The 26,753-nt window shown below is 34.1% G+C and overlaps 2 protein-coding genes and 1 pseudogene across 4 annotated transcripts; 2 read left to right on the top strand and 1 right to left on the bottom strand.

The window, feature by feature from the left end:
- Nucleotides 1-1,123: 1,123 nt before the first annotated feature.
- Nucleotides 1,124-13,454, top strand: LOC132598847 (homeobox-leucine zipper protein ROC8-like). 3 transcript variants are annotated; one of them, XM_060311967.1, is made up of 11 exons: nucleotides 1,124-1,353; nucleotides 1,467-1,573; nucleotides 2,644-2,761; nucleotides 4,231-4,422; nucleotides 5,353-5,889; nucleotides 6,682-6,780; nucleotides 6,876-7,082; nucleotides 7,778-7,961; nucleotides 8,836-9,104; nucleotides 10,017-10,106; nucleotides 10,708-13,453. In XM_060311967.1, the coding sequence occupies exons 2-11, from the start codon at nucleotides 1,473-1,475 to the stop codon at nucleotides 11,092-11,094; spliced, it is 2,184 nt and encodes a 727-aa protein (XP_060167950.1). In that variant the 5' UTR covers nucleotides 1,124-1,353; nucleotides 1,467-1,472; the 3' UTR covers nucleotides 11,095-13,453. The 3 variants fall into 3 exon arrangements, with proteins under 3 accessions (XP_060167950.1, XP_060167957.1, XP_060167965.1); XM_060311974.1 differs by having other exon boundaries at nucleotides 1,125-1,353; nucleotides 6,682-6,774; XM_060311982.1 differs by lacking the exons at nucleotides 1,124-1,353; nucleotides 2,644-2,761 and having other exon boundaries at nucleotides 10,708-13,454.
- A 1,616-nt stretch (nucleotides 13,455-15,070) lies between these two features.
- On the top strand, nucleotides 15,071-18,296 carry LOC132598838 (DEAD-box ATP-dependent RNA helicase 35-like). The gene is made up of 3 exons (XM_060311957.1): nucleotides 15,071-15,290; nucleotides 15,810-16,711; nucleotides 17,307-18,296. Exons 1-3 carry the CDS (start codon nucleotides 15,270-15,272, stop codon nucleotides 18,169-18,171), a joined length of 1,788 nt encoding a protein of 595 aa, XP_060167940.1. The 5' UTR covers nucleotides 15,071-15,269; the 3' UTR covers nucleotides 18,172-18,296.
- Nucleotides 18,297-20,027: 1,731 nt separating this feature from the next.
- On the bottom strand, nucleotides 20,028-26,753 carry LOC132598830 (pyrophosphate-energized vacuolar membrane proton pump-like; annotated as a pseudogene).

Below are 26,753 nucleotides of genomic sequence, written 5' to 3'. Positions count from 1 at the left end.
ACTTCTTGGTGGACAGAATATCTCGAACAACCTCGTCCAAGTTATCCCAGAACTGCCTCTTAACCTCCTCATCCAAGCCTACTTGAGGTGCGTAAGCACTAGCAACGTTCAATGTATGCCCACCAACAACCATCTTAGTAACCATCATCCTATCATTTACCCTCTTAACCTCTACCACAAAATCCCTGAGCTCACTATCAACAAAAATGCCTACTCCATTCTTACCCTTTGGGCCTGTTGAAAACAAAAGTTTCTACCCATCTACATTCCGAGCAGTAGAGCTCACCCACCTGGTTTCCTGAACATAGACTATACTAATCTTCCTCTATCTTCGCCAACTCTATAGACTTCCACGTCAGTGTCTCGATGTTCCAAGACCCAACCCTAAGCCTAGAGGCTCTTCAAGCTTTAATGACTTTTAATGGTGGCCAACATTATTTGTGCCTGAATACTTTTCCTTTGCTTGAGAAAGAAAGTAAAAGTTAGGAAAAGAGTTAGATAGCAAGGATCATCTAATAGCTTGAGTTAGAGATAGGAAAGCTAACTTGAAATAAAATGGGTGTTCACATATTCTACATTCTAAAGCTTGAGAAACCTTAGTAATGACATTTATCAATTAGGTCGAGAGGCTTTTGATAAATCTACGTATCCCATGTTTAATTACATGTAGAACTCTCTCTTAGTTGTAAAATCGTAAAATAAATTGGATCGTTACTTGAGAGTAATTTCCCTTATATCCATATTTGTGGCCATTGATCATTTTACATGTTTTCTAGTTAGTTTTATCTTTGTTAGTTTATAAATCAAACAATCAAAAATTGAAAAAGTGTTTGGCTTAGCTTAGTTGGTGATAAATCCTTTACTTTCTTAATATCCTTTATATTGTTCCCTGTGGATTCGATCCCGACTCATACTTGGGTAAATTATATTACGACGACTATGTACACTTTCTCTTTGAAGAGTGGATTTGGACGTTATCAACCAGTTAAATAAAAATCGGGTTAACTCATATTAAAAAACTGAGTGGTTGAATACGGGTCAATCACGGCAGGATTGGGCGGATTATACAAATATGGAAAAAAATTCCACCTCTACAGACAATACATAAATAGCAAAGCCTATATACTGCTCCCAAAATCAGAATTTGGTGAAATCAAAGAAACACAAAAAACATATCACAATTCTTATCTTGTGTTTACACTTTGTAAAATCTGATTTTCCCCGAATCTTCAGTATATCAGATTCGGCGTGTGTCATATGTTTTGTCAACTTTTTTCTACGATATAAAAGACCACTTACTCTGAACATATAATATTTCTTTCTTTTCTTTCTGTCTCTATTCATCAATCAAAGGTGTATAGAATTCTCTCTTATCTTTGTTCTATTTTTACTGTTTCATATAATATGGATTGTGTAAAAATATCTAACACTACTTCTCTTTTATTTATTTTTGGAACAAAAATTAGCAAAAAATGGCAGATTCTAGGGAAGAATATGCTGGAGAATCATGGAGCTCTAAAAGAAAATCAAAAAGGCAAAGGCACACTATGGAACAAATTCAGCAACTTGAAATGTAAGATTAATTTTATTACAAAAAAGAAAACTTGCACCTTCATATATGGTCAATTTCTCTCTCTCTCTCTTTTTTTTTTTTTTTTTTTTTTTTTTTTTTAAAGATTGGTATAAGAAAATGTTGTCATTTTTCTAAGTGAATAATTTGTTTTCTACATGCGTTTTTGTGCATTTATGTTAATTCTTATTCATTTCCTGTCTTTTCTATTTATCTTTTGTTCTTTATAAGTGTGTCGAAATACATCTATATGTTTTATTTTGTTATTCAATTTTTAAGATTGAGTTGCTAAAATGGTTCAAAAAATAGTTTATTTGGATGATTGATCTACCATGTATATGCATCTTTTACACATGTAACGGTTTGTTCATAGCACCAAAGGATGTGTGTGCAGTGGATGAGGCCCATAACTAGAAGTCTCGGGTTCGAGCCCTGGGTATGAAAAACCCTTGGTAGGGAGCACTTCCCTCATAAATAGGCCTTACCTGATGCGAATCTGAATATAGTCGGGCTCCAATGTAGGTATCGGACACAGGGTGGGAACAAAAAAAAAAAAAAAAAAGGTCTCTTCATGGTTGTCATTAAGATTCCTCTACCATTAACTAGAGATCTCAGGTTTGAGCCTTGGGTATGAAAAATTCTCTAGTAAGGGTCACTTCCCTCTTTAGTGGATCTTTTGCGATGTGAATCCGGATTAGTCGAGGCTCCATGAGGTTACCGATCACTGAGTGAAAAGCCAACGTTTTTTTATTAGAGGATGAGTTTCTTTTCATCTCTTCCTCATTCCATGATAATTTTCGTTTTTCACTTAGTATTTGGTACCCGCTTTAGGACCGACTAATCTAGATTTTCGTTGGAAACTCCACATTGAGGATAATGCTCCTTACCGTAGGTGGCTTCATTTCCATAGCTCAAACACGAGACATCCTATAAGGATGAAGGGTTACTTACCAGACTCACTATATTTTTTCGGGGTATATAAAGTCCTTTCATTTTTTTTTTTTTTTTTTTTTTTTAAATGGTTAATAGTGATGGTGTCTTTTTTTTTTTCCCTGGGGAATCTTGGAATGAAGATTTTTCAAGGAATATCCACATCCAGATGAGAACCAACGAAGTCAGCTGAGTAGGGAAGTAGGGCTTGACCCTAAGCAAGTCAAGTTTTGGTTTCAAAACAAAAGGACTCAAACAAAGGTGAATTTAATTAGTCCATTTTCTATTAATTTAATTAAAATTAATTAATACTTGATGACGAATTAGTATTTATTTTCATTAAATTTGCAATAATTTAGAAAAAATTGATTAATTAAAAGTAGGGCCGGCTCCATAGCAAGGCAATTGAATCTCTTGCATTAGGCCCAAAAAGAATTACTTTTCCAGATTTGGTTGTAGTTGCTCGAATGTGTAACTAAATCAAAGTAATTTTTTCATCTTTCGTGTTTGATTTGTTTCCTCCATGTTGATTTTGTTCCTATTATTGATGATTTCACTTTTTAATTTCAATCCTATTTTCCTAAATCAATCTTTTTGTCCTGTCGAATTGATTTATAGATAAAAATAATCCCTTTGCTTCATTGATATATGAATTTTATTTCAAAAGTGTAAGGGTTTTCATTAAAATTTTGTTTTCATTCAGTCAACAATTTGATTGAGCTGCCTCTCATTAAAAGTGGTGATATAATCATGTAACATTATTTAAAATACATGAACTCTATAAGAAGTTCCATAACTTAGCAAGGAATCTTATTAAATGGACATAAATTTATATTTCTACTAGATTTTGGGAATTTAAATATTTTTCCGTTCAAGTCAAAGGAGATATGATTTTACAGCTAGGACTAATGGTTTTTCCTCTCTGGATTCTTTGATGTATGAACGGAAATTTGGAATGTCAAATTGGGCGGGGTGGGGGGGGGGGGGGGGGGGGGATGTTTAGAATTAACTCTGGCAAATTAAGATTTAATAAGTTATTTTGGCTGAGCTGGGGTTAAATTGAGCACAACCCAATTTTCCAACTGTAACCAAATTTTATTTTCTTTCTTTGTTTTCTTGTAATTTGCTTAGTTAGCATATATAGTAATAATTTTTTTCATTGCGGCTATATCTAACATCTCAAGCAAGAAAATTAATAAATGTTTTGACAAATGTTACTCTATTTGAGTTACATATTTAGTCTAAATCAGCCAAACTTTTAGACATGCTGAGAGTTGGGCCCAAGTTGATCCACCATGAAAACATGACAAAGCCAAATCCGCCCAAACTAAATCATATTTTTATGGCATAATTTTTTCACCCATATAGAAATCTTTCAAATAATAAATTGCATATGAGGAAGAAAATGCATGTTAAAATTAAAGATATAATTTGAACTTTTAAGAAAGGTGGAGGGAGAAAATAATTGTCACACATCCTTTTAAAACTGTTATTTCCAAGAACTATTAGTTTTACTCTATTTCAACATTTAGTTAGCTTTACGGATAGGAGACCTGAGATGAGCAGCCAGGTTGTTGGAATGCTCTGATTCTATACAGTTTACTACCTGCCGAATAATAAAATGTCGGTTAATTGACAAAAAATATTTAGTTAGCTCATAATCCAACTTTATTTATCTATAGATTGATGTTATTAATTAATTGCTTTTATGTGTATATATATTTTATCAGGCACTAAGTGAAAGATCAGGCTACAATACTCTTCGAACAGAAAATGAAAGATACCATTGTGAGAATATGGCAATGAGAGAGGCATTGAAAAATATTATTTGCCCACGTTGTGATGGTTCACCCATTGGAGAAGAAGAAAGGAAACAAAATCTAGAAAAGATGAAAATAGCAAATCAACAATTGAGAAATGAGGTAAATCTTTTGTTTATTCTTGTTTGGTTTTTAGTTAGTTAATTTATTTTGCTTGACAAAAAATACTACGGGAAAATTATAGCCCAATACCTTTGGGTGATATATATAGGCTACTACCGGTAATTAAGTTTGACCGACGGTACATTTACATAAGAATTATAACAAGAGACAAAGGCGAATTCATAATTTAAAATTGATGGATTGATTTGACCTTCAAGATTTTTAGTACATAATTCATTATACTTTGCAATGAGGGGTCATGTCTAACACTTTGTTGAACTTTTAGTCGATTTTAACATATATATCTATGTTCCACCTCGAAAATACTAGTTGCAGACTACAGATGAACCCTGTTTCACGGGTGGATGCATCTTATAAGCCTCGGGTTCATCCGAATCTAGTATTAAGATATATATGTTAAAACCGACAAAGCTTGAACAAATGTTAGATCTAAATTCATAATTTTATAAGTACAATAAGTTGAGTGCTAAATACTTTAGGGGTCACTCCATTACCGAGATTAGAATGCCAATTCTGATACAAAATTTGGAATTATATATATCTAGTTTTTGGTTATGACTATTAACTAACATCGGTATAAATTTTATACCAAACTCTTGGTACTATATTATCTCATATTGGATGTGGTATTATAATCCCGAGAATATAGAATATAATTTCAAGATAACTTTGTTCTGAACGATCCCTTAAAGGTCGAACCAATCAAGTTTAAATCTTGGATCCGCCTCTTCTCCATCACTGGTGTATTATATATATATATATATATATATATATATATATATATATATATATATATATATATATATATATCCTCATCTAATCACATTTATGTATGGGCTCACCCTTTTCGTTAGCTTTGGTTCGTTAGCATTCATGGCATTTTCAATTAACAATATTATTTTTTTGCAGCACGAACGAATATCCAATCTCATCTCAAGTGCTGTTGGAAAGTCTTTTGAGATGAATTCAAAATTGGCACCACAAAATACTACTCTTGGATCTTCATCAAATTCATCTGATGAAAGTTTGTTCAGCCAAAATATAAGGGACTCTCCCATTGGATATCCTCCTCCTCATCAAGATACTAATAATAATAATAGTAATAATGTTCGAGAAAATTCAATAGATATTAATAATATTCCAATAATCACTCCATCACCACAAGAAAATTCTGAATTTCATCATGATAATGGGGAGAGATCAATTATTCTTGAGATCGTTGTTGCTGCAATGGATGAAATTGTTACGGTTTTGCAAGTGGATGAGCCACTTTGGATAAAATCACCGAATGGTGTTACGTATTCTATTCATCGTGATAGTTATGAGAAAATGTTTTCAAATTTACATCAACCTTATAAATCGTCAAGTGCTCGAATTGAATCATCAAAGGATTCTGGGGTTGTGTCAATGACTGCAATTGAGTTGATCCAAAATTTTCTTGATCCGGTAAGTGTTTAAAATTTCTTGAACATTTTCATAAATAACGGCTCAGTTCACGAGTAATATTTGTCCTCTTTGTACCCAGACGGTTACGGTTTTAGAACGTGTCACTGGGGTCTAAGACTTGCTTCTTTATACACCTAACTCTCTCATGTGTTTCGCCAAGTCAAAATTATTCGGACTAGCCATTTTTAGGACTGATTTTTTTAAAAGTTAGAACAATGTTTGAGAATTCGTTGAAAATTTGCAACTCAAGGACAGTCTTGATTTTTTTGAAATCTAACACACTGTCATGGATCCCGAAAATTGGCAATTTTCAATTAATTTTGAATCTGTGGTTGTTTCTCAGTTACATGCCCGGAAAATGGCTATTTTTGAATTTTACCCTTTTGTGGATGTGGGATTTACCTAGGAAATTGCATTATAATTTCTTGGAATACATGCAACTCTAATAAAAAAAGGGATATACAATGGAATATATATATATATATATATATATATAGGCGGTACCAATTGGTACTTCAGATTAAATATTACTCATTGTAGTATATTAACTTTAGGCATGAATTTTCATAATTCTTTTAATCCGATTTATATATTAGTAGAAAATATAGGAGGTTTTAAAATTTTATCCTCAGCAATATTGGATTAAGATAAGTTTAAACGGAACATCATGATTAACGAGTACTCATATAGCCTACTCGAATTGCTTGGAATTTTGAAGTTTAATGGTTATTGTTGTTGTTGTTAATGTTTAATCGTTAATCATATACTTAATTATTGATTTTGTATATGCAGATCAAATGGATGAACATGTTTCCTACTATGGTCACAAAAGCTAGGACTATTGAAGTTTTTGATACTGGTAATCTTGGAGACTCTATACAATTGGTAAAAGTAATCCATCTTTTATCTTTTTCGTTAGGAAGTCAATATACATCAATATACAGCATATAAAATGATTTTTTTTTTTTTTTTGGTTCTTGAAACAGATGTATCAAAAATTGCATATTTTATCTCCTCTTGTGGGAGCTAGAGATTTTTTCTTCATACGTTGTTGTAGACAAATTGATCCAACAACATGGATAATGGTGGATGTTTCATATGATATATTCAGAGAGATTCAAAGTGGTGGACCTTCTTATTGGAAGTTTCCTTCTGGTTGTATAATTCAAGATTTAGGCAATGGGAAAAGTCAGGTAAGAATATTGCTGCTCATTTCTCTATATATATCACCATTTATATGTAACTTATTTTTCAAAGGTTATGTTACATAGGTAATAATTTACTCGTACCAGATATTTCTACTGGTTAAGAGAATGAGTTGAGCAATGCCTATCTCATGATGTCTATTTTCTTAATATGGTATGAGTCAGACCCATCTTTATTCTGGATTTATCCAATTTTGAATCCCCATGTTATATTGTTCACGCTTCAAATATTTAGAGTTGGCATGCAACAAAGCCTGGTTAAGTGTCCCCATATTGGTTTAGAAAATGATTTGTTTTCTTCATGTATAGTCTTAGACAATCCTCAACGGCCTTATTCATAATTTGTAGCATGCTATCAGTGTCAAACCTATGTCTATTCTTTGTTTAGCAATGTTGAACCCCCGCACGTTATGTTGTCTATGCTTCAAAAGTTCAAACCTAGACACAAGGTTATATGGTATTAAATTATAGTACCTCAAGTCCATTGGAAACGTCTCGATTAGCCAATTTCTGGTAGAATCGAGAATTTTTTGTGTTTTTAGTAATAAGCTTTTGTGATTGAGTTATATCTAACGTTCAGTTTCTTTAACATTTTGTCTATTGCCTCTCTTTTTGTGTTGTTATTATTAAGACATTTAAATTTCAATATTTTGTTCTATTGATGATTTTTTTTCGGCTTGTAGGTTACTTGGCTTGAACATGTTCAAGTAGATGACAAAAATCAGACTCACCGTATTTACAGAGAATTAGTGTGTGGTCGTCAAACATATGGTGCTAAGAGATGGATTATTACACTTCAACGGATGTGTGAGAAATATAATTTTGCAATTGGGGAAAAATGTCCCACTAGCCACGAGCTTGAAGGAGGTTCGGTTTTATGTCTCCTTCATTATCGATTTACGTTTTAGATTTTAATTTATAAAGTAGGAAGCTATGTCAAATTTTCTGTCACCTCAAGGAGACTTTAATTTAAAAAGAAAATATTGAAGGGGTCCAAATCCATCCCTTTTTCTTTGTTTATTTGAAACATGGCCTTCTTTTTAAAGAATTCTTTTTCTATAAAAGTGTGTTTGGTACAAAAGAAGTATTTTTTTTTTTTTTTTGAAAAAAACAAGTTATTTTTTGATATTTGACTGTTAGAAAGTATATTTAGTTGCGGGAAATGATCACTTTTTTTAATTTTCGGGCGGAAGTCATTTTTCTTTGCAACTATATTTCAAATTTTGTCTTGAAACATGTCCTTTTTAAAGTTCTTTTTTGTTTAAGAGTGTGTTAGGTATGATGAATTATTTTCGTAAGATTTTTTTTTTTCAAAAAAATTAGTCATTTTCTAATGTTTGACTACCCGAAAATATTTTCCAACCAAAGGAGCGGGAAAACTGATCACTTCTCTCAACTTTTTTGTTGGGGGGGGGGGGGTATTGTGGGATGGGGAGGAGTCGTTTTTCTTCATAATTATCTCAATTTTTAAGTCGTATTAACGCTTTAACGATCCGCAGACATTAATATTATCTTTAACTCTCAGAAATCTCATCAAAAACACTTTCAGATATGCTAATATTATTATCAATCTTCAACAAAAGTTTTTTTTAAAAATAATATTTTTCACTCTCCAACCAAACACTAGAGATAAAGATATTTTCTTGAAAACAAATGTCCTCTGAAAATTGACTTCCGTCACACCAAATATGCCCTAATTTGATCAGTCAAAATAATTTTTCTTCTTGTTAATTTTTTCCAGTGGTTAATGATCCAGAAGGTAGGAAAAATGTGATGCAAATATCTCAAAGGATGGTGAAGAGTTTTTGTGAAATCCTAAGCATGTCAGACAAAGTAGATTTTCCTTCCTCGCCAGAGCTGACCAACAATGGAATCAAGACTTCTATTAGAAAAAATGAAGAAATTAGTCAACCAAAAGGGGTGATTGTTACTGCTGCTACTTCCCTATGGTTTCCTCTTTCATTTGAAACTGTTTTCAATTTCTTCAGAGATGAGAAAACAAGACCTCAGGTATACATATTTCCGCTAAAAATTAATTTTTGCATTATTAATTCATGTATAACTTGTTTCTTAACCATACGACCCATAAAAGTACCCTTATTTAGTGAAATTTTGTTTTTGATGATTTTAGTCAAATGCAATTTCAGCTTGGTATGGTCGAGGAAATGAGTTGTTATACCATTTTTTTTTTTTTTTGATCAAGAGTTGTTATAACATAACTAGCTTTTAGTACTGTATTCAGTTGGGTGCGACATCATTTTCGTGGGATATTTATACATATGGCCTTTTTAGAGCATTCTTTAAATTATGTCCCTCGTTAGCACAATGAGCTAAATTTATCTGTGAAAAAATTACTAATCATCCAACTACTTTTAAAAGTGGAAGTCCACTGAGTTAACTGCTGTTGAGGAATGAGTTATTGTCTCCTTAAAAGACGTCCTATAGTATTCGCTTCATTAGCTAATTTTTTGAATTAAATTAAATCGACTAAATAATGTTTGTTTTTTTTTTTTTCATAAAAAAACTATATCACAGGCATACTAATCTCTGTTTTTAGTTACTTGATGTTGGCCTACCATATTGTGTTTTTGGTTTATTCTGAATGTCGGGTTCATCCGGTCCAAATATCTTCGACGCTGAGTATATCTATGTGAAACTCACAAAAATATCAACAAATATTAGATCAGAACTCATAGTTTTAAATGTACTGTGATTTTGATATTAAGTTAAAGTCTTGAGGGCGACTTTATCTGCTAATGTTAGGTGCTCATGTTATGTTATCTACATTTTATAATCTTAGCATTAATTCTACAATTTTTTTTTTTTTTTTGTATTATATAATTTAGACAATGTTCACCTCGTGAACTAATTTTTGACGACTAAATTATGAATTTGTTTATTGTGTGATTTTGATTTTTCCAGTGGGATGTTTTGACCAATGGGGATGCTGTGAATGAGTTAGCTCGAGTAATAACAGGAAACTTTCCTGGAAACTATATTACAATCATTCAGGTATTTGTCATGTTTTTTTGTAGTTTCTATCTTCTGGTTAAATTATCAAGTAATGGTATTTCTCAAGAATCAAATTAAATAACTTATGATTGGACTCATATCTTTAATTGCAATGCAGAAATATCAAAATGTCTAACTTGTATCTTTTTTCCTTTAGGCTTTTTAATCTTTGGTTATTAAATCAAAAGGCATTTTCTATGGTCCGATTTCACTTTTGAGTGTAGTCAATTAACTATAAAAACACAAAAATAAGACTAGCTTCTGTTGCGTTTAACTGATAATTTGAAAATATTGATCACATTATCATGTACTTTAGCCTATTATAGCCGATTTTCACCTGTCTTATCTTTGGTGTGTATATATGCACACATCACTACAAAAAATAATAATTAGCTACGAAATTCATCAATACTCTATTGCTAAATAGCTCGTAGCTAACAAGATTTTCTATTAATCAGTAGATAATCCTTTGTTAAATGGAATTAGACACGAATTTTGCTATTTAGCGCCAGAAGTTGTCCGTCATAATTTTTTTTTTCCTGTAATGATACCATTAAGTGCTAACACTAATATTTCTTAAATTGTTGCAATGAATATGCAGCCTTATGTGCGAAAGGAGAACATGATGTTAGTTCTACAAGAGACAAACATTGATCAAATGGGAGCCTTTTTAATATATGCCCCTATAGATTTACCAACAGTCACTTCAATTATCAATGGAGAAGACAGCACCGAATTTTCAATATTGCCCTCAGGTTTCATCATAAGTCCGGATGGTCGCCCCCCTGCGGATAGGGACAGTATTGGAAATACACCAAATGGTTCAGTTTTGACAGTGGCTTTTCAATTATTGGTTTCTGCCAATGATAATAATATCAATAATGATTCAATGTTCCAGCAGCAAAATATGGAGGCAGCGGCTACTATTCACTCCCTTTTGAGCTCTACAATTCTTAACATCAAAGAAGCATTGGGCTGCTCTGATTAAAATTATGATGGTTTAATTTCATGTTGTTATTTTGGTTATTCCATTTTTTGGAGGTTTAAGACTTAGCTTTAATAGTAAGTTTGAAGGAGATGGATATGTATTGGAGTTGTTAGGAATTCTTGGGACAAAAAAGCCAAATCTAAATATTTTACAGTTTGTTTAGTTGAAACTGAACAGTGAAATGTAAAGCAAGGAAACTATGCGATACCTAAGACAAAAAGAAGGTATAACTGCAAGATTATATTTATGGCGGTGTTAGAAAAAGCGAGAGGCTGACGAAAGCACTACTTTGCGCATGCATCCACCCTCCAATCGAAGGAGACAAAAGAAGTATGTACATTACATATATTAGTTAAATAATTTATTTGTGATCTATTGACAAAAAGAAGTACGTACCTTACATATATTGGTTGAATAATAGGTGATCTATTGACCCTGAAGGGCTACAAGACTAGAGATTTAGGAATTTTGCATATTATTCTAAATTTTTGGAAATAACTATTAATGTGTGTTATTGTTACGCCGTTGATTTGTCTTAGATATATATACATGTCTTATTCCCTTTTCTCCCAATTGAGTGAAAACATGTGATATTGGAAATTAAAAAGGTGGGTGCTCACTATGTTCGGTTTGTCAACTGTTTTCTGAAGTTTTTTCTGAGTTTTACATCTTTGTTATGGCAAAAAGATGGAGTATTTTCCTGCAAATATAATAGTAGTTACATCCATTTAGTAGATCAGTAACTTGCATTTTTACGGGAATAGAGGTTTAATTAAAAACTCAGAATCTTGGAATGAATTGATGCTTCTCCTTCAATTTAGGTTTACTAATTTCACTTTTGTATGTTTGGGTGCAGCACTTTCTTGAATGTATATATCTCTATTGATCCCCTAGGAATTTGATTCTTACTTTGGCCTATCTCATGTTTAATTTGTATGATCTCCGTTCTTTGGTGTAACATTAATCAATAAGGGTAACAATTGTTGTCCAATTTACTTCCTTTTATTCCTTTTTCTAGTGCGTATTTTGATGGTATAAATAAGTTTTCATCTGGTGGAATGAAGAGTTCTATTCTTAGTGATTAAGATATTTTTTGAATACGTCTCGATTAAAAGTAAGGCCTGTATTATGCTAAAAAGTGTGGCCTCTGGATTTTTACTCTCCCTCGCGATGCTATTCCTCTTATGAAAACATAACCAGTGACGCACCTTGCTGCCTCCCTTCTCTCTTCAGATCACTTCTTTTTTAATCTACCCGTGTTTTCTTGACACCTCTTTTACTGCTACGTTATAGGATGTACTATGAATTTTCTTGTGGGAAAGTTTCAGAATATTCCTTTCGGTAGTATTCAATTTGTATATTTTGCAAACCAGTTGAAAATGGATGTAAAGGAGGCTTTTAGTAGATGAAAAACTAAACTTCCTATTAATATAACAATAGCTTTAATTTTAGCAATTCTTCAATGGTTGGTCATTATTTTTCTTTTTATTGATGGAAGTTTCACCTACTCACAAGTTTACCCAATATCACCAATTGCAAGTTCTATCTTTACTTTGCTCGAGGCTGCATCGTGTTTCTGGCAAGGAAAGAGCCGCATTTTACTAGCATTAAATCTGCTCTAATTAAAAGTTGAAGATTTATGGATAAATTCCTAATCGTTGCTCTTCAACATCAGCACATAAATGCCTTCCTGTTCCACCTTTCACTTTTTTTTTTTTGGTGTTTGAATTGAGCTGATATTTTTAAACCTTATATTGATGATTTATATGTGCCTATACGTTGAGAAAATCAGCGGTGTTTCCTACTGCTTTCCTTCTCTCCTCGGTTGTTTGGCTTTTGGGGAACTTTTTCTCCGACTTTCCACAAGGCTCTTTGAGCTTATGTCAGTATGTTTCTGTATAAAGACTAATTTTTCGTATATGTGATAGTCTTGATCTTAATACTATTGACATCTTATGTTTCTTGCACATTAATTGTGCATTCTTTGAGTTGTGGTTTAGCTATGATTACCACTGTCTATTGGAGGTGTTTTGACATTTGGCTGAAGAACTGGTATGGGTTGCGGCTTAACTAAAATGGGAAGTATGCAAATGCTGCAATCTATAGGTTGTCACTGACAGGGACTGTTTACAATATATGACAAGAAAGGAATTATAGAATCTTTCAGGACAAGTAGAGAAGGTCAGCCATGATCACAAAGATTGATAATACAGGAGATCTTTTGCGGAGCGAATATGAATACTAAGTTAGCAAAGGCATTACAAAATATGAACTTCTACCCTTGATTAATGTAATAGTTAGTTTGCAGATGGAGCTATGTAGCCAGGCTAAGTAGAGGAGCAGTATAAGGCCCTGTTAGCCAACATGTTTTGACAGTTTTTTCCCTTATCTTGAGCTATAAATATTGTCACTTGGTACCAATAAAAAAGAAATACCAACATAATATTCACACTCTAATGAATGAAACAGTCTCAACGATGTTTGTTCTCTTATACTCCCTCTGGATTAAAAAGATTAACCTTTTTTCTTGAGTCAAAAAGAGTGTTCACTTATCAAATCAAGAAAGAATTAACCTTATTTTTTCAGATTTACCCCTATCAAGTGTTATATGATTAAATCTCAATGTCGATTTAATTAGGGACAGTTTAATCAAATTACTTATTTTTGTCTAGGGGTAAATGGACACTCTTTCTTATTTGGAGGGAGTAACCTTTCATATTCCATTATTTGTGGACCCTTGTAACTTTTCATATTTATATTTATGAAGGAAAAAATCACCCCTACAATCTTCATATTCAATTGTGCATTGATTTTTTTTTATTTTTTTTTGAAATGACTGTGCGAAGCGTGGGCATATACTAATTTTAAAATTTAAAAAAGAACCGTCCGGTGCTCAAAGAACATACCTGGTGAAAATTAGTAAAAAACATAAATAGCTATTTATAGTTTTAAAATATGGAATAAGGCAAAAGAAACTCTTACAAATTATATTACTATGCAGGAAAAATATGTGAAATTTTGAAAGAAAGATAATTTTACAGAAGAGTTATATTAATTTTTTGAACTATTCGGAAGTATTTTAATTTAGGGAAAATGACATATACTACCTACTTAAGACTCTTTATTACAAAACATAATGATACTTTTTCTTATTTACAAAATATAACGGCTCTTCATTTAAAAAAAAATATTTATTTAAAAATATTTTTTATTTTTTAAAAAAATTCGCTTAGTGCTAAAAAATTCAGTCAATTTTCATGTATAAAAACTGTATGAAACATGTATGAAATGTGTATATGTGTGCAAAATTTTTAATATAGTTTTCATGCACAAATTTTGAGCGAACTTTTTAATCCTTGAGCAAGATATACACATTTCATACACAAAAATTCGAGCGAGTTTTTTAAGCCTTAAATATTGTATGAATGTGATATACAATGTTGTTGTAGTTGTATTAATTTTTCAGAAACCTAACATGAATGTTATATACAAAAAATGTGAGCGAAATTCTAAGCCTTGAGCAAGATATACATAATTCATACTGTTTTTATACACAAAATGAGTGAATGTTTTAAGCCTTGAACCAAATATACACATTTCATACACAAAATTCTGAGCAAACTTTTTAAGCTTTGAGCGAGATATACACATGTCAAACACAAAATTTTGGACGACTTTTTTAAGAAAAAAACTTGAGCGAAAATCTCGTATATATTTTGTAAGAAATCTATTATTATGTTTTGTAAACTGAAATTTTTTATTATATTTCGTAAATATTTTTCTTATTATGTATATATAGGTCAATCCCCGCTTTAATTTACTTTCTTTGAAAAACATTTTTGTTTTGTTAACCCACAGAAGCCTGCAATGCTTCTGATTTCCAAAGGGACAGCGCCGAATTAAGTCCCCGTTTGTTGAAACTTGAAAGTCCGAACTGTTCAACTTTGGGCCATTAAAGCCCAAACCAAAACATGGTCGGCTTATTAATCCTTTTTTCCAGAGATGTCAGCTTATTCAATCTGCTTGGTTCCTAAATTCAGTGACATGCCCTATAAATACCTGGAATTGATTCATTAGAACTCATTACGAGGAACGAACCTCGTTGTCTCTTAACACAACAGTACACCAGCAATTACCGAGCCTGAAATTAGCCACTTTTTTTCGCTATTGCTCAGATGGCAGACAACTTAAATATGGTATGTAGCTTCTTGCTTTCTCACCTTATTAGTTAAAGATTGCATTTTTTCCCATTTGGGATATCTTAAATTTGTTTTTTTTTTTTTTTTGAGAATTGATTTTGATTGCTTCAAACACTTTATGGGATTTTGCAAATTGTATTGTGTATTAGAGTATATTATTATGTAGTTTATTCTGATTTTGGGTCCTTTGGTAGATTGTACGTTTTTAGCTTGTAAAACAATTTTTGACACTTTCCTGGTCTCTGTGTGTGATGGATCGTACCTATTTTGTTGCATCAGCTTTGGTGAGTTGTACTAAGAAGCAATATCTGATTATTTGGACTTGAAGTCGTGTTTGGACATGCATTTTACTCAAAAAAAAATTGAATTTGTGAGTGGAAGTGACAAAAGCTGGTTTGAGCTAGTTTTTGGAACTTGAAAATATTTTGAGGATAAATTTTCAGAATCTGATCCAAAATTTATGGCCAAACGCTAGCTTAGTATTTCAGCTCTTCTTACTCAGTACTGTGCTTGTAGGAAGTTCAAGAGGAGGATGATTATGTTGAGTATATACCAGTTGCAAAGCGCAGGGCAATTGAGGCGCAAAAGATCCTTCAGCGCAAGGGGAAATCTGAAGCATTTGAAGAGGAAGAGGAGAAAATAAAGCTAGTTGAGGCTAAGCCGAGTTTGCTTATGAAGGCAACTCAGCTCAAGAAAGAGCAACCGGAGATAAGTCATGCTGAGCAAGTGTTTCAACAAGAGAAGGAGATGATTGAGCATTTATCTGATAAGAAAACGTTGATGTCTGTTCGGGAATTAGCCAAGGGCATTACTTATACAGAGCCTTTGCGCACTGGGTGGAAACCGCCCTTAGCCATTAGACGGAACTCAAAGAAAGCTTGTGATGCCATTCGTAAACAGTGGCATATCATCGTGGAAGGGGACGATATTACTGCACCAATCAAGAACTTCAAGGACATGAGGTTCCCTGAACCAATTTTGAAGAAACTTAGAGCAAAGGGGATTGTTCAGCCAACGCCAATCCAAGTGCAGGGTCTTCCAGTAATTTTATCAGGTCGGGATATGATAGGCATAGCTTTCACAGGTTCAGGTAAGACATTAGTTTTTGTGTTGCCGCTTATTATGGTGGCATTGCAAGAAGAAGTTATGATGCCAATTGCACCTGGGGAAGGACCATTTGGCTTGATTATTTGTCCATCTAGAGAGCTTGCTAGACAAACATATGAAGTTATTGAAGAGTTTTTGGAACCTCTGAGGGAGAATGGTTATCCTGAGTTGAGGCCTTTGCTATGTATTGGTGGAGTTGATATGAAGACCCAAGTTGATGTTGTGAAGAGGGGAGTTCATATTGTTGTTGCTACTCCTGGAAGACTGAAAGATCTGCTTGCTAAGAAGAAAATGAACCTTGATAATTGCAGGTAAGGACCATATTTTTATAGTTGATATTTATCTGGGAGGCTCTCTATATGTTCTGTTTTAACCTGGAATCACCCCCAGAAAAACGCGAGTATTCATCTGACTGCTGAACAAAATCAGTATTTTATGAAAAGCCGAAGAGGAATGAACTTTTACGTATTGTCTGATGTAGTTCAATAAATGTTGTGTTGCTTAAAAGTGAATTCAAAACGAGCTAGTTAATTTTTTTTTAACTTCTGATTAATCGACCATTTGGAATCATATGGTGTTATTATCAACTGTCATGTGTTTGCTTCCTGCTACGTTAGTGGGTGTTCCACATAATATGTTGTTATACTATGTGTTTTAAGTGTTGCCACAGGCCTACAGTTACTTGTGTTCACATACTTAAACGAAAGAAAAAATGTGTGTCAGAGGCATGTGTCACAAGCATTTATTTACAACAAATTTACATTTTTTATCGGTAACTTATCCCAAATTCTCGGAATGCTAATATATACTGTAAGTTACATTTGTACATGGGAAATATTTCATGATTCTTGCATATTCTTTTATTTGAGAATTTTGAGTGCTTACCATGTTGTTGCTTTCTTGCAGATACTTGACGCTAGATGAGGCAGACAGATTAGTAGATCTTGGTTTTGAAGATGATATTAGGGAGGTGTTTGATCATTTCAAAGCTCAAAGACAGACTCTTCTATTTTCTGCTACAATGCCTACAAAGATCCAAAACTTTGCAAGAAATGCACTAGTTAAACCTGTAATTGTGAATGTGGGCAGGGCTGGAGCAGCCAATCTCGATGTGATTCAGGAAGTGGAGTATGTGAAGCAGGAGGCCAAGATTGTTTACCTTCTCGAATGCTTGCAAAAGACACCACCTCCTGTTCTGGTTTTCTGTGAAAATAAGGCTGATGTGGATGATATCCATGAGTATTTGCTCTTAAAAGGAGTTGAAGCTGTGGCTGTTCATGGAGGCAAGGATCAAGAAGAGAGAGAATATGCAATTGCAGCTTTCAAAGCATTGAAGAAAGATGTTTTAGTTGCCACTGATGTTGCCTCTAAGGGGCTGGATTTTCCTGATATTCAACATGTCATTAACTATGATATGCCTGCAGAAATCGAAAACTACGTGCACAGGATTGGACGAACAGGACGATGTGGAAAAACAGGAATCGCCACCACATTTATTAACAAGAACCAGAGCGAAACAACTCTGCTTGATCTAAAGCACTTGTTGCAAGAAGCAAAGCAAAGGATCCCTCCAGTCCTTGCAGAGCTCAATGATCCCATGGATGACATAGATGCCATCACAGATGCAAGTGGAGTGAAGGGTTGTGCATATTGTGGTGGGCTTGGTCATCGTATCCGTGACTGTCCCAAGCTAGACCACCAAAGAAGCCAGCAAATTGCGAATTCAAGGAGGGACTACTTTGGATCTGGAGGTTATCGTGGAGAGATTTGATTCCGCTTTTCATTTGTTTACTTGTAATACGCAAAATGTATTTTGCTTATTTCTGTACCTTATGACCAAATTCAGTAACTTTGACATAAATGTAGTTCTATATTCCACTCTCAGTCTTTCAAGAATTATGGCTTCCATGATCTTCTTAAATGGAAGACAAGGCACAAACTTTGCAGCATACATGTTAACTTTGTGCCTCAAGTGTATCTAATAAATACAAAGCAGGCTGACACATTTCTTAAATGACCAGGAATATCTTCATTTGTGTTTGGATTTTCATTATCTGGGTGTGGATTCATTAAGGAAACCAAGCATGTGCCTATTTGTCTGGATCTTTATTCACACGGGATTAGAGATTGCAAAAGTGCACTGCGCATTATTTGCATTACCTTCCGACTTCATAAATCTGTTTTCAGTCTACTTATAAAAGATGCTCAAAGCCTACTAGAAAGAAGTAAGAGTCTAAAATATCAAACTCTTAAGGCCTTTTGAAAGGTCTTTTCTGACATGCGCACAACAGCACATTTAAAGGGAGAAAGGACACATTAATAGCTATAAACTGTGACCTTCATCAGTTTACAAGTTTAGGTTGCAGCATTAACATTTTCTTGTTTCCCTTCTTTGGATTATCTCAACTTCCAAGCTCGAATATCCTTTACATCATGAGTATATATTTTGCAAGCCTACATGGAATTACTTAGATAACTGTCACCCAAATCTGAGGAAAGATCAGAATTTTGGGTGTTTGTCTTTGCATTATGTTATCCTTTTCTTATTTTTTTTCATCTCGTTTTTTCGCCATATATATCGAAGTTCCTGACTCCACTTTAAAAGGATTGCAAGACTAAAACTGGCCCTAAGCGGAAATGAGATGGTGTTAATGTCTCGAAGTATAACCTTTTATCTGAGGATGAAAGGTTTATTAGAAGCAAAATATATTCGAAGCTGTATTTTCCAATGCAGAAAATGGTTTTGGGCCTTGTGGCTTGAAATTGGTTGTGTTTTTCCATCTTCTACCTTCATTCTTCCTAAAACTCTCCAAGGAAGCTAGCTACCTTTAGAATCTCTCCACTGTCAATCTCTAATCAAGCTATTTTAACTTGTTCAGTATACAAAAGTACCTTATTTCAATTATCTTTCTTCCTGTAACAATTCCTGATATTGTGGGAAGAAAAAGTAGAACAAAAGCTCTCAAGAGTGTCCAAGCTTTGGTGGACATATTACCCAGCTTTGGTGGACATATTACCCGGTACATCCTCTGGTGAGAGGTAGCAGGAACTCAGCAATTAGTCGTGCTATGGGAGAGTTGATTTGAACCCCATGGTCATTGAAAAGGAAAAAAATAAAAATACAAAAAGTTATTTAGGCCAACATGACAAGAAGTGGTTGGGTGCTTCTTATAAGTATTTGATGTTTCATAGGAATTTCTCTTCTCGAGGGAATAATATAATTATGGGAAGTTATGGATACTATGACTACAGTCTGCAGGCGCCTCCAATTGGGGGAACAAAGGAATTTTACCCAAACGATATTTTTGTTTGCAAATTGGAATTTCTTTACTTGAGATCACTTTTTTAATAATATTTTTCTCTAATAACAACTTCAACCGATCTAATTATGATATTATGAGCTAATACATCATCTCAGAGAGTAAGTCCAAATACTTGTCCATTCAAGCATTCCATTATGAAGTTTTAACTAGGAAACAGCATTAGAAGAAACGAATTAAAAGAACAGGAGGCATATTAGGCTTTATACTTCATATTGTCAATGATAAATTTTCCGTGGAAAAAAGCTAAGTCAAATAACAACATTGTAAAATACTGCGTGAGCAGAGAGATAGAGAGACGCAAGGATAGTGACACAAGCCCAGAGCTACCATAATGAAAGCTATAAAAATGAAATCTTGCTGTGTAACAAAATAAACGTACAACGTTGCACTAAACGTGGATAATGACGTTACAGACAAAACTAAAAAACTAGGTCTACCAAGGAAAACTAATAAACCACCTCAAGACTAGCACAAAAGTAAATTAACTAGCTGTCGTCGTCGTCATCATTTTCAAACTAAACCTGTGACTAAGCTAAGAACTAACTTAGAAATCCCATGCTTGGGGAAATCAGAGCAGAAAGGTTGGTGACAAATGGAAATACCATAGGGGCCTCTCAACTTAGAAAATCTTGAAAAGTATACCACCATGTGTTGCAAAGAATGGAGCAAAGACAAGTGACTCTACTGCCATCAGCTTGATTAGGATATTGATGGACCTGAAGTATCCTTCAGAGGGTCACCAATGGTGTCACCAATAACCGCAGCCTTGTGGCATTCGGAACCCTTTGGGCCAAGGGACTTTGCATGCTCCGAAGCACCAGCCTGGCACAGACTCGGTAGTTAGAAGACTAGGAGTGTCTGATAAAATATCAAAAAAAAAAAAAAAATCAGTATATAGACGTATTTTCTTTTACCTCGATATACTTCTTGGCATTGTCCCATGCACCACCGGTGTTTGATGCAGATATTGCAATCTACAAATGAGACAGATAGGAGCACATTTTACAGCCAACTCAGACAGAAAATGAAATCTACATGTTAAAGAAGGTTGAATCAATGATACCTGAACACCAGAAACCAAAGCACCAGCAAGAACGCCAGAAAGAGTCTCTACTCCGAAGAAAATCCCAACTATGAGGGGCGTAAGCATGACGAGAGCACCAGGGGGAATCATTTCCTTAATAGATGCGTCAGTCGAGATCTTAACACAAGTGGCGTAATCAGGCTTGGCAAGGCCCTCCATAAGACCAGGAATGGTGTTAAATTGTCGGCGAACTTCCTCAACCATCTTCAGAGCGGCAGAACCGACACTCTTCATGGTCATGGCAGAGAACCAGTATGGAAGCATGGCACCAACAATCAAACCAATGAAGACCTCGGGGGTCAACACATCGACTGTTGTAATTGCAGCCCGACTCACAAAAGCACCAAACAGGGCCAGGGATACAAGTGCAGCAGATCCAATGGCAAATCCCTAGAAAGAAAGACCCCATACTGGGTTAGCTAAAAGGAGAGTGTTGAATAAGCTTTGATTGTGAGAATGCAAAGGCGAAAATCTAATCATAATAGTAGTGTTGCCAAAAAAAAAAAAAAATGATTTAACCAAAAAGAAAAGGCTTAATACATCAACATCCCCTTAAACTTGCCACTAAATTTCATTTAGACACTCGAACTACGACTTTTATCAATTGAGCACCTAAGCACGTGACAAAGTGTTCCTATTAGACAGTTTTGGTTCAGATTCACGTGTTCTCCAGTGAAATTTACTGGCAAGTTTAAGGGGCAATTGGAACCTGCATCATTATGACAAGATTGTGATCCATACATATGCTTAAATATGCACAAGCAATATGTCTACAGAAGGATCTAGATACGCTCACAGAAAGGAAAGCAAAACAAATAAGAGAGAAACAAACCTTTCCAATAGCAGCAGTGGTGTTTCCAGCTGCATCAAGGGCATCAGTTCTTTCACGGATCCGGTGGCTCATGCCAGCCATCTCAGCTATACCTCCAGCATTGTCACTGATAGGTCCATACGCATCAATGGCCAATCCAGTAGCAATGGTACTCAACATTCCAAGAGCAGCAACAGCTATACCATACATGGCAGCAAAAGAAAAACTGACAAAGATAGCTATTGCAATGGCAAAGATAGGAATGATGACAGATTTGTAGCCAAGAGCAAGGCCAAAAATAACATTGGTTGCAGCTCCAGTCCTGCAGGAATCAGCTACATCTTGGACAGGGCTGCAATAGGAACAATGGGAGAACAAACATAAGACAAAGTTACATCACCAAAACAAGAACATAAAATCACATTATGAAGACAAACTACTAATTTATTTTTATTTTTATTTTTTAAATTGGTAACTGTAAGACAAACTACAAATTTTCACCTGTAAGCATTGCTAGTGTAGTACTCTGTGACAAATCCAATGATAAGTCCAGCCCAGAGACCAATAGCCACGCATAGAAACAGTTGCCTGTGCAATAACAACATACACTAATTGTTCAATACTGATTCTACTGAAAAAAGACAATCACACTGCGTAAAATTTAGAAACCAAGCACACAACAAAGGTCAAAACATCAGAAAAGAAATGGAAATTGAAAATGTAAGCCCTGATCCAGCCACATTTGGAGATTGTCATCTAATGCAAAGCAAAAAATGTTTACAACAAGAACTTGACACTTACCAGTTCTTTACAACCTTTTGCGTGCCAAAATTGAAGATGGTAAAGGAAGATGGAAGACAAGTCCAAGTCACAATTGCAATTCCCACTGTCATAAGAGCAGTTGAGATAATAAGCTGGTTCTTCAAGGCTGGTTCAATTTCCTTGACAGCTTTAATTTCGAAGAAGTCAGTAGCAAAAAGGGTGGTTATCAAACAAACAAGGATTCCCATCGAACTTATGAGCAGGGGATAACACATTGCAGTGAAATCATGATTAATTCCAAAAGACGAGATAGAAGCCACAACAAGAGCAGCACAAGATGATTCCGCGTATGAGCCAAAAAGATCAGAACCCATTCCAGCAATGTCCCCAACATTATCACCAACATTGTCAGCAATCACCTGCAAAGATATGTAAGGTATAGTATCAGACAAGTTCTGTTCTGGATATCAGAAGTTACACCTGAAGCAGCCGTGAACTTACAGCAGGATTTCTGGGATCATCTTCTGGGATGTTCCTTTCGACCTTCCCGACAAGGTCAGCACCAACATCAGCGGCCTTGGTGTAAATGCCACCACCAACTCTACCAAAAAGAGCCATGGAAGATCCACCAAGCCCATAGCCAGTAATTGCCTCAAAAAGGCCCTCCCAGTCATCACCATAATATAGCTTAAAGAGATTAATTGTAATATAAAGCACCAAGAGGCCATTGGCAGCAAGGAGAAAACCCATTACAGCACCAGATCTGAATGCAGTAATAAAAGCTTTACCGACACCTTTTCTGGCTTCCAAAGTTGTCCTTGCGTTCGCATATGTTGCTATTTTCATCCCAAGAAAACCAGAAACAACTGAAGTGACAGCACCAAGCAAGAAGGATATTGTGCTGAAGATGGCCGTAGCAAGGGCTGGCTTGCACATCTTCTCCTTGTTGTAAGTGCATGGCTGGCTCTTGGTGCTGAAGCCTTCAACAGAGCCAAGGAAAAGGAAGATCAAGACTGCAAAAGCAACCATGAAGATACCCACATACTGATACTCGGTGAAAAGGAAGGATGTTGCCCCTGCCACAATAAGCAAATCACATTAGCACTAGATACTAACTCAAAAGATTTCATGTCTAGCCAAGATGATTAATTTACACAAATGCTTATGTTTGAGTAAAGAGAGAAAACGGGGGACAAAGGGAAGCTACTGAAAAATAAGGGAGACAAGGGAAAGACAATCATACAATATTTCATCGTGTGGTATGGACACGCAGATAACAGCACTGAGGCTGAGCTAACTATCAAGGTTTAAGCACACCTTAAATGAGGCATTAACAGTACTTACACTGAACCAACTAAGAGAAGCAGAGAAATAGCATAATGGACGAAAAAAGGTTAGTGTTAAGTCAAGACGATAGCACCAAGGCCACATCAACAAATGATGAAGATTTTTTCTGAAAGATTTGGAGATAGCAAACAGAATTGAGACAGCAATAACATCTATAGCATGTTTTGCTACATGCTCAACCAATGCTTTAATAATAGACCAAACGTCTGTTCCAAAACTTAATGAAATGGTTAGTTTAGCAAAATGAAAAGTATACACCCATAACATTGTTTACTAGGATGACAGACGACATAATACTATGAGAACTAAGCAGAATTACAAATATTATAGCAATCCATAATTTATCCCGTAAAGCACTAAGCTTTACTGAAGATATCATCACAGCAGCAATTTCTCGAATATAACTACACGGCTGAGTGCTCACATGGGTGGAATTCATTATTGCATTCTCACAAACTTCAGGCAAAGCTAATGATTTTTAGTGAAGATTAATAAAGGTAGATCCAAAATAGTAGCCGGACGTGCCGTGCCATTAATCATGATAAACCCAAGACCCATAGGTGACAATTGTCAAGTGGCTACTCCAGCTTTTTCCCGCAAAATGTATTTCAAACCAAGTTGATTTGTAGAAAACAAAATTTTGTAGGTTCTCCTACTTTTTGGTATATTTTACCTCTTGTATATGGTTATTTTTCCCCAGAATATCAATAAAATTATACCTTATAAAAAGAGACATGTTCATTTCATCAATAAACACTACCTAAATTATGGTCTAAATAAAAAGACACGATAAACGTATCGAATTTAAATCACAGCGAAAGCCACAGCCCCTGAACTAAGAGAAAAGAAGCACACATAAAAAATTTAGCACTTCCTTTCATTTTCAACACTTTACTAGCTAAGACGCTTAGCTGTAGCTCCATAAAAGACCTTTGAGTAGGAAAAGAAAAGCTATTTTTTAGTTTGTTTGTTTACTTTCCTTTTTAGTCTGTTTAAAAAAGAAACTCTCTTTACTTTTTTGGCAGTTTCAAAAAGAAACTCTCGTTACTTTTTTGGCAACTCTTTCATTTCAACTTTTCACATGACATGTTTAAGACCACAAGATTAAGAGCCCGTTTGGAAAGCCACCCAGGTAATTGGAATTGGGTGTAATTGGGTGTAATTACACAGTTTGGCCTGTTTGTTTGACCAAGTAATTACACAGTTAGGGTGAATTGGGTGTAATTGACAGGGTGTAATCACATTCTCAAGGGGGGCTGAGAATTGGGTGTAATTACATCCTGTAATTACAGGATTACTTTTTAGTTTGTTTATTTTTTTACTTTAATTTCTTTTTATTTTTAATTTATTTTTTATTTTGATTTTTAATATTTTTTTATTTCTATTATTTTAATTTCTTTTTTATTTTTACTTTTTAATTATTTTAATTGCTCGTATTTTTTTATTTTTTTATTTTATTCATTTAGCATAACCGTGTTATTATTCTAATATTTGAAACTACACCTCTTAATATTGGAAAGAATGAGCCATTAACAAACTTGACATATAACAAATGACGTTATTAAAGTAGAATTTCATTGTGAATGAGGTTATAGACTTATATTTTTCCTTTCTTTTGAATTATTTACTCAAGTTACGTTGGAACTTACTTATGTAATGTTGGAATTTGATATAAGAGTGTTATGTTGAGCTTTTTCTTTTGGATTTTGAATTTTGAATTTAGGTTATATTTCCAATTTTAAGTTATTTGCTTTCACATTGCATGATGTTTATATTTAACTTACATTTGATGAATTTTTTGTGTCAAACATTTGAATAATGTTATGGCATTATATTTATTAATATTACTTTTTTGTCAAACATCCAATCCATGACGTTCTCACAAAAAAAATCTTCTTTTAAGTTTTATAATTAATTAAAATTAAATATTAATTTGAAAAATATACATCAATTATTTTTGTTACAATATTAGTTACAAATATATGATTATTAATTAATATATTTTCAAGAAACAATGTGTTATTAAATAACTAATTTAATATCATTTATAAAGGCAATATTTTTTAAATATTAATTTTAAATTTTTTATAATTAAATTTTATTTTTAAATTAAACTGACTGTGTAATTACACTTGTGCAACCAAACAACATGTCGTTATATTACTAGGCTGTGTAATTACTACCCTAGAAATTACACAACAACAACAACATACCAGTGAATCCCACAACGTTGGGATTCTAGTAATTACACCAATTCCAATTACCTGGTGCCTTTCCAAACAGGCCCTAAATGACATTTTGGTACATTCTATATATCTTTAATTTAAGATCCCAAAATTGAAAAATACTTTTTACTTTCTTAAACTCCATGCCAAGTCAAAACCAACAACAACAAAATACCCCGTGAAATCTCACAAAGTGGGTCTGCGGGGTAGAGCCCACGCAGACCTTACCTAACTTGAAAGGTAGAGGTTGTTTTCGATAAACCCTCGGTACAAGGACAAAAATTCAAACCAGTACGAAAAAGAAAATAACGAGAGCAAATACGACATGACAAAACACTAAAAAAAAAAAAAAAAAACATGATAGAGCAGTAACTAAGACAAAGAAAATGGATCTTTAAAGAATGAAAAGAGATCTAAAAGAGAGTTAACTTTTTCACCTTCAGAGATAGCATTCTGTATGTCGGCACACTTAACAACAACATTCTGGTCATTAATACCTTCCTCTTCCTCAATCAAACTATCATTAAATCCATTCTTCTTATTCTCTCCATGTTCAGGCGACAATTTAACAAGCGAAACAAGGTACCATTGTACTAGAGAAAACACAATTCCAATAACAGCACATATTGGAATTACAATCTCTGTACCAAGATCCGACAATAAAGCTGAACCCATTATTATTACACTAACCTAAGGGAAGGAAAATAAATGGAAAGAAATAATAAAATAAATGGGAAGAGGAAAATAGGGTAAGCGAAGAACGAGTTTTTTTCTCTGTTGAGTAATAGAGTGGACACTGGA

This window comes from Lycium barbarum, chromosome 1, assembly GCF_019175385.1.
Source record: "Lycium barbarum isolate Lr01 chromosome 1, ASM1917538v2, whole genome shotgun sequence".
NCBI classification, from domain to species: domain Eukaryota; kingdom Viridiplantae; phylum Streptophyta; class Magnoliopsida; order Solanales; family Solanaceae; genus Lycium; species Lycium barbarum.
The sequence above is the reverse complement of the archived record's forward strand: the minus strand, read 5'-3'. Positions and strand labels throughout refer to the sequence as shown.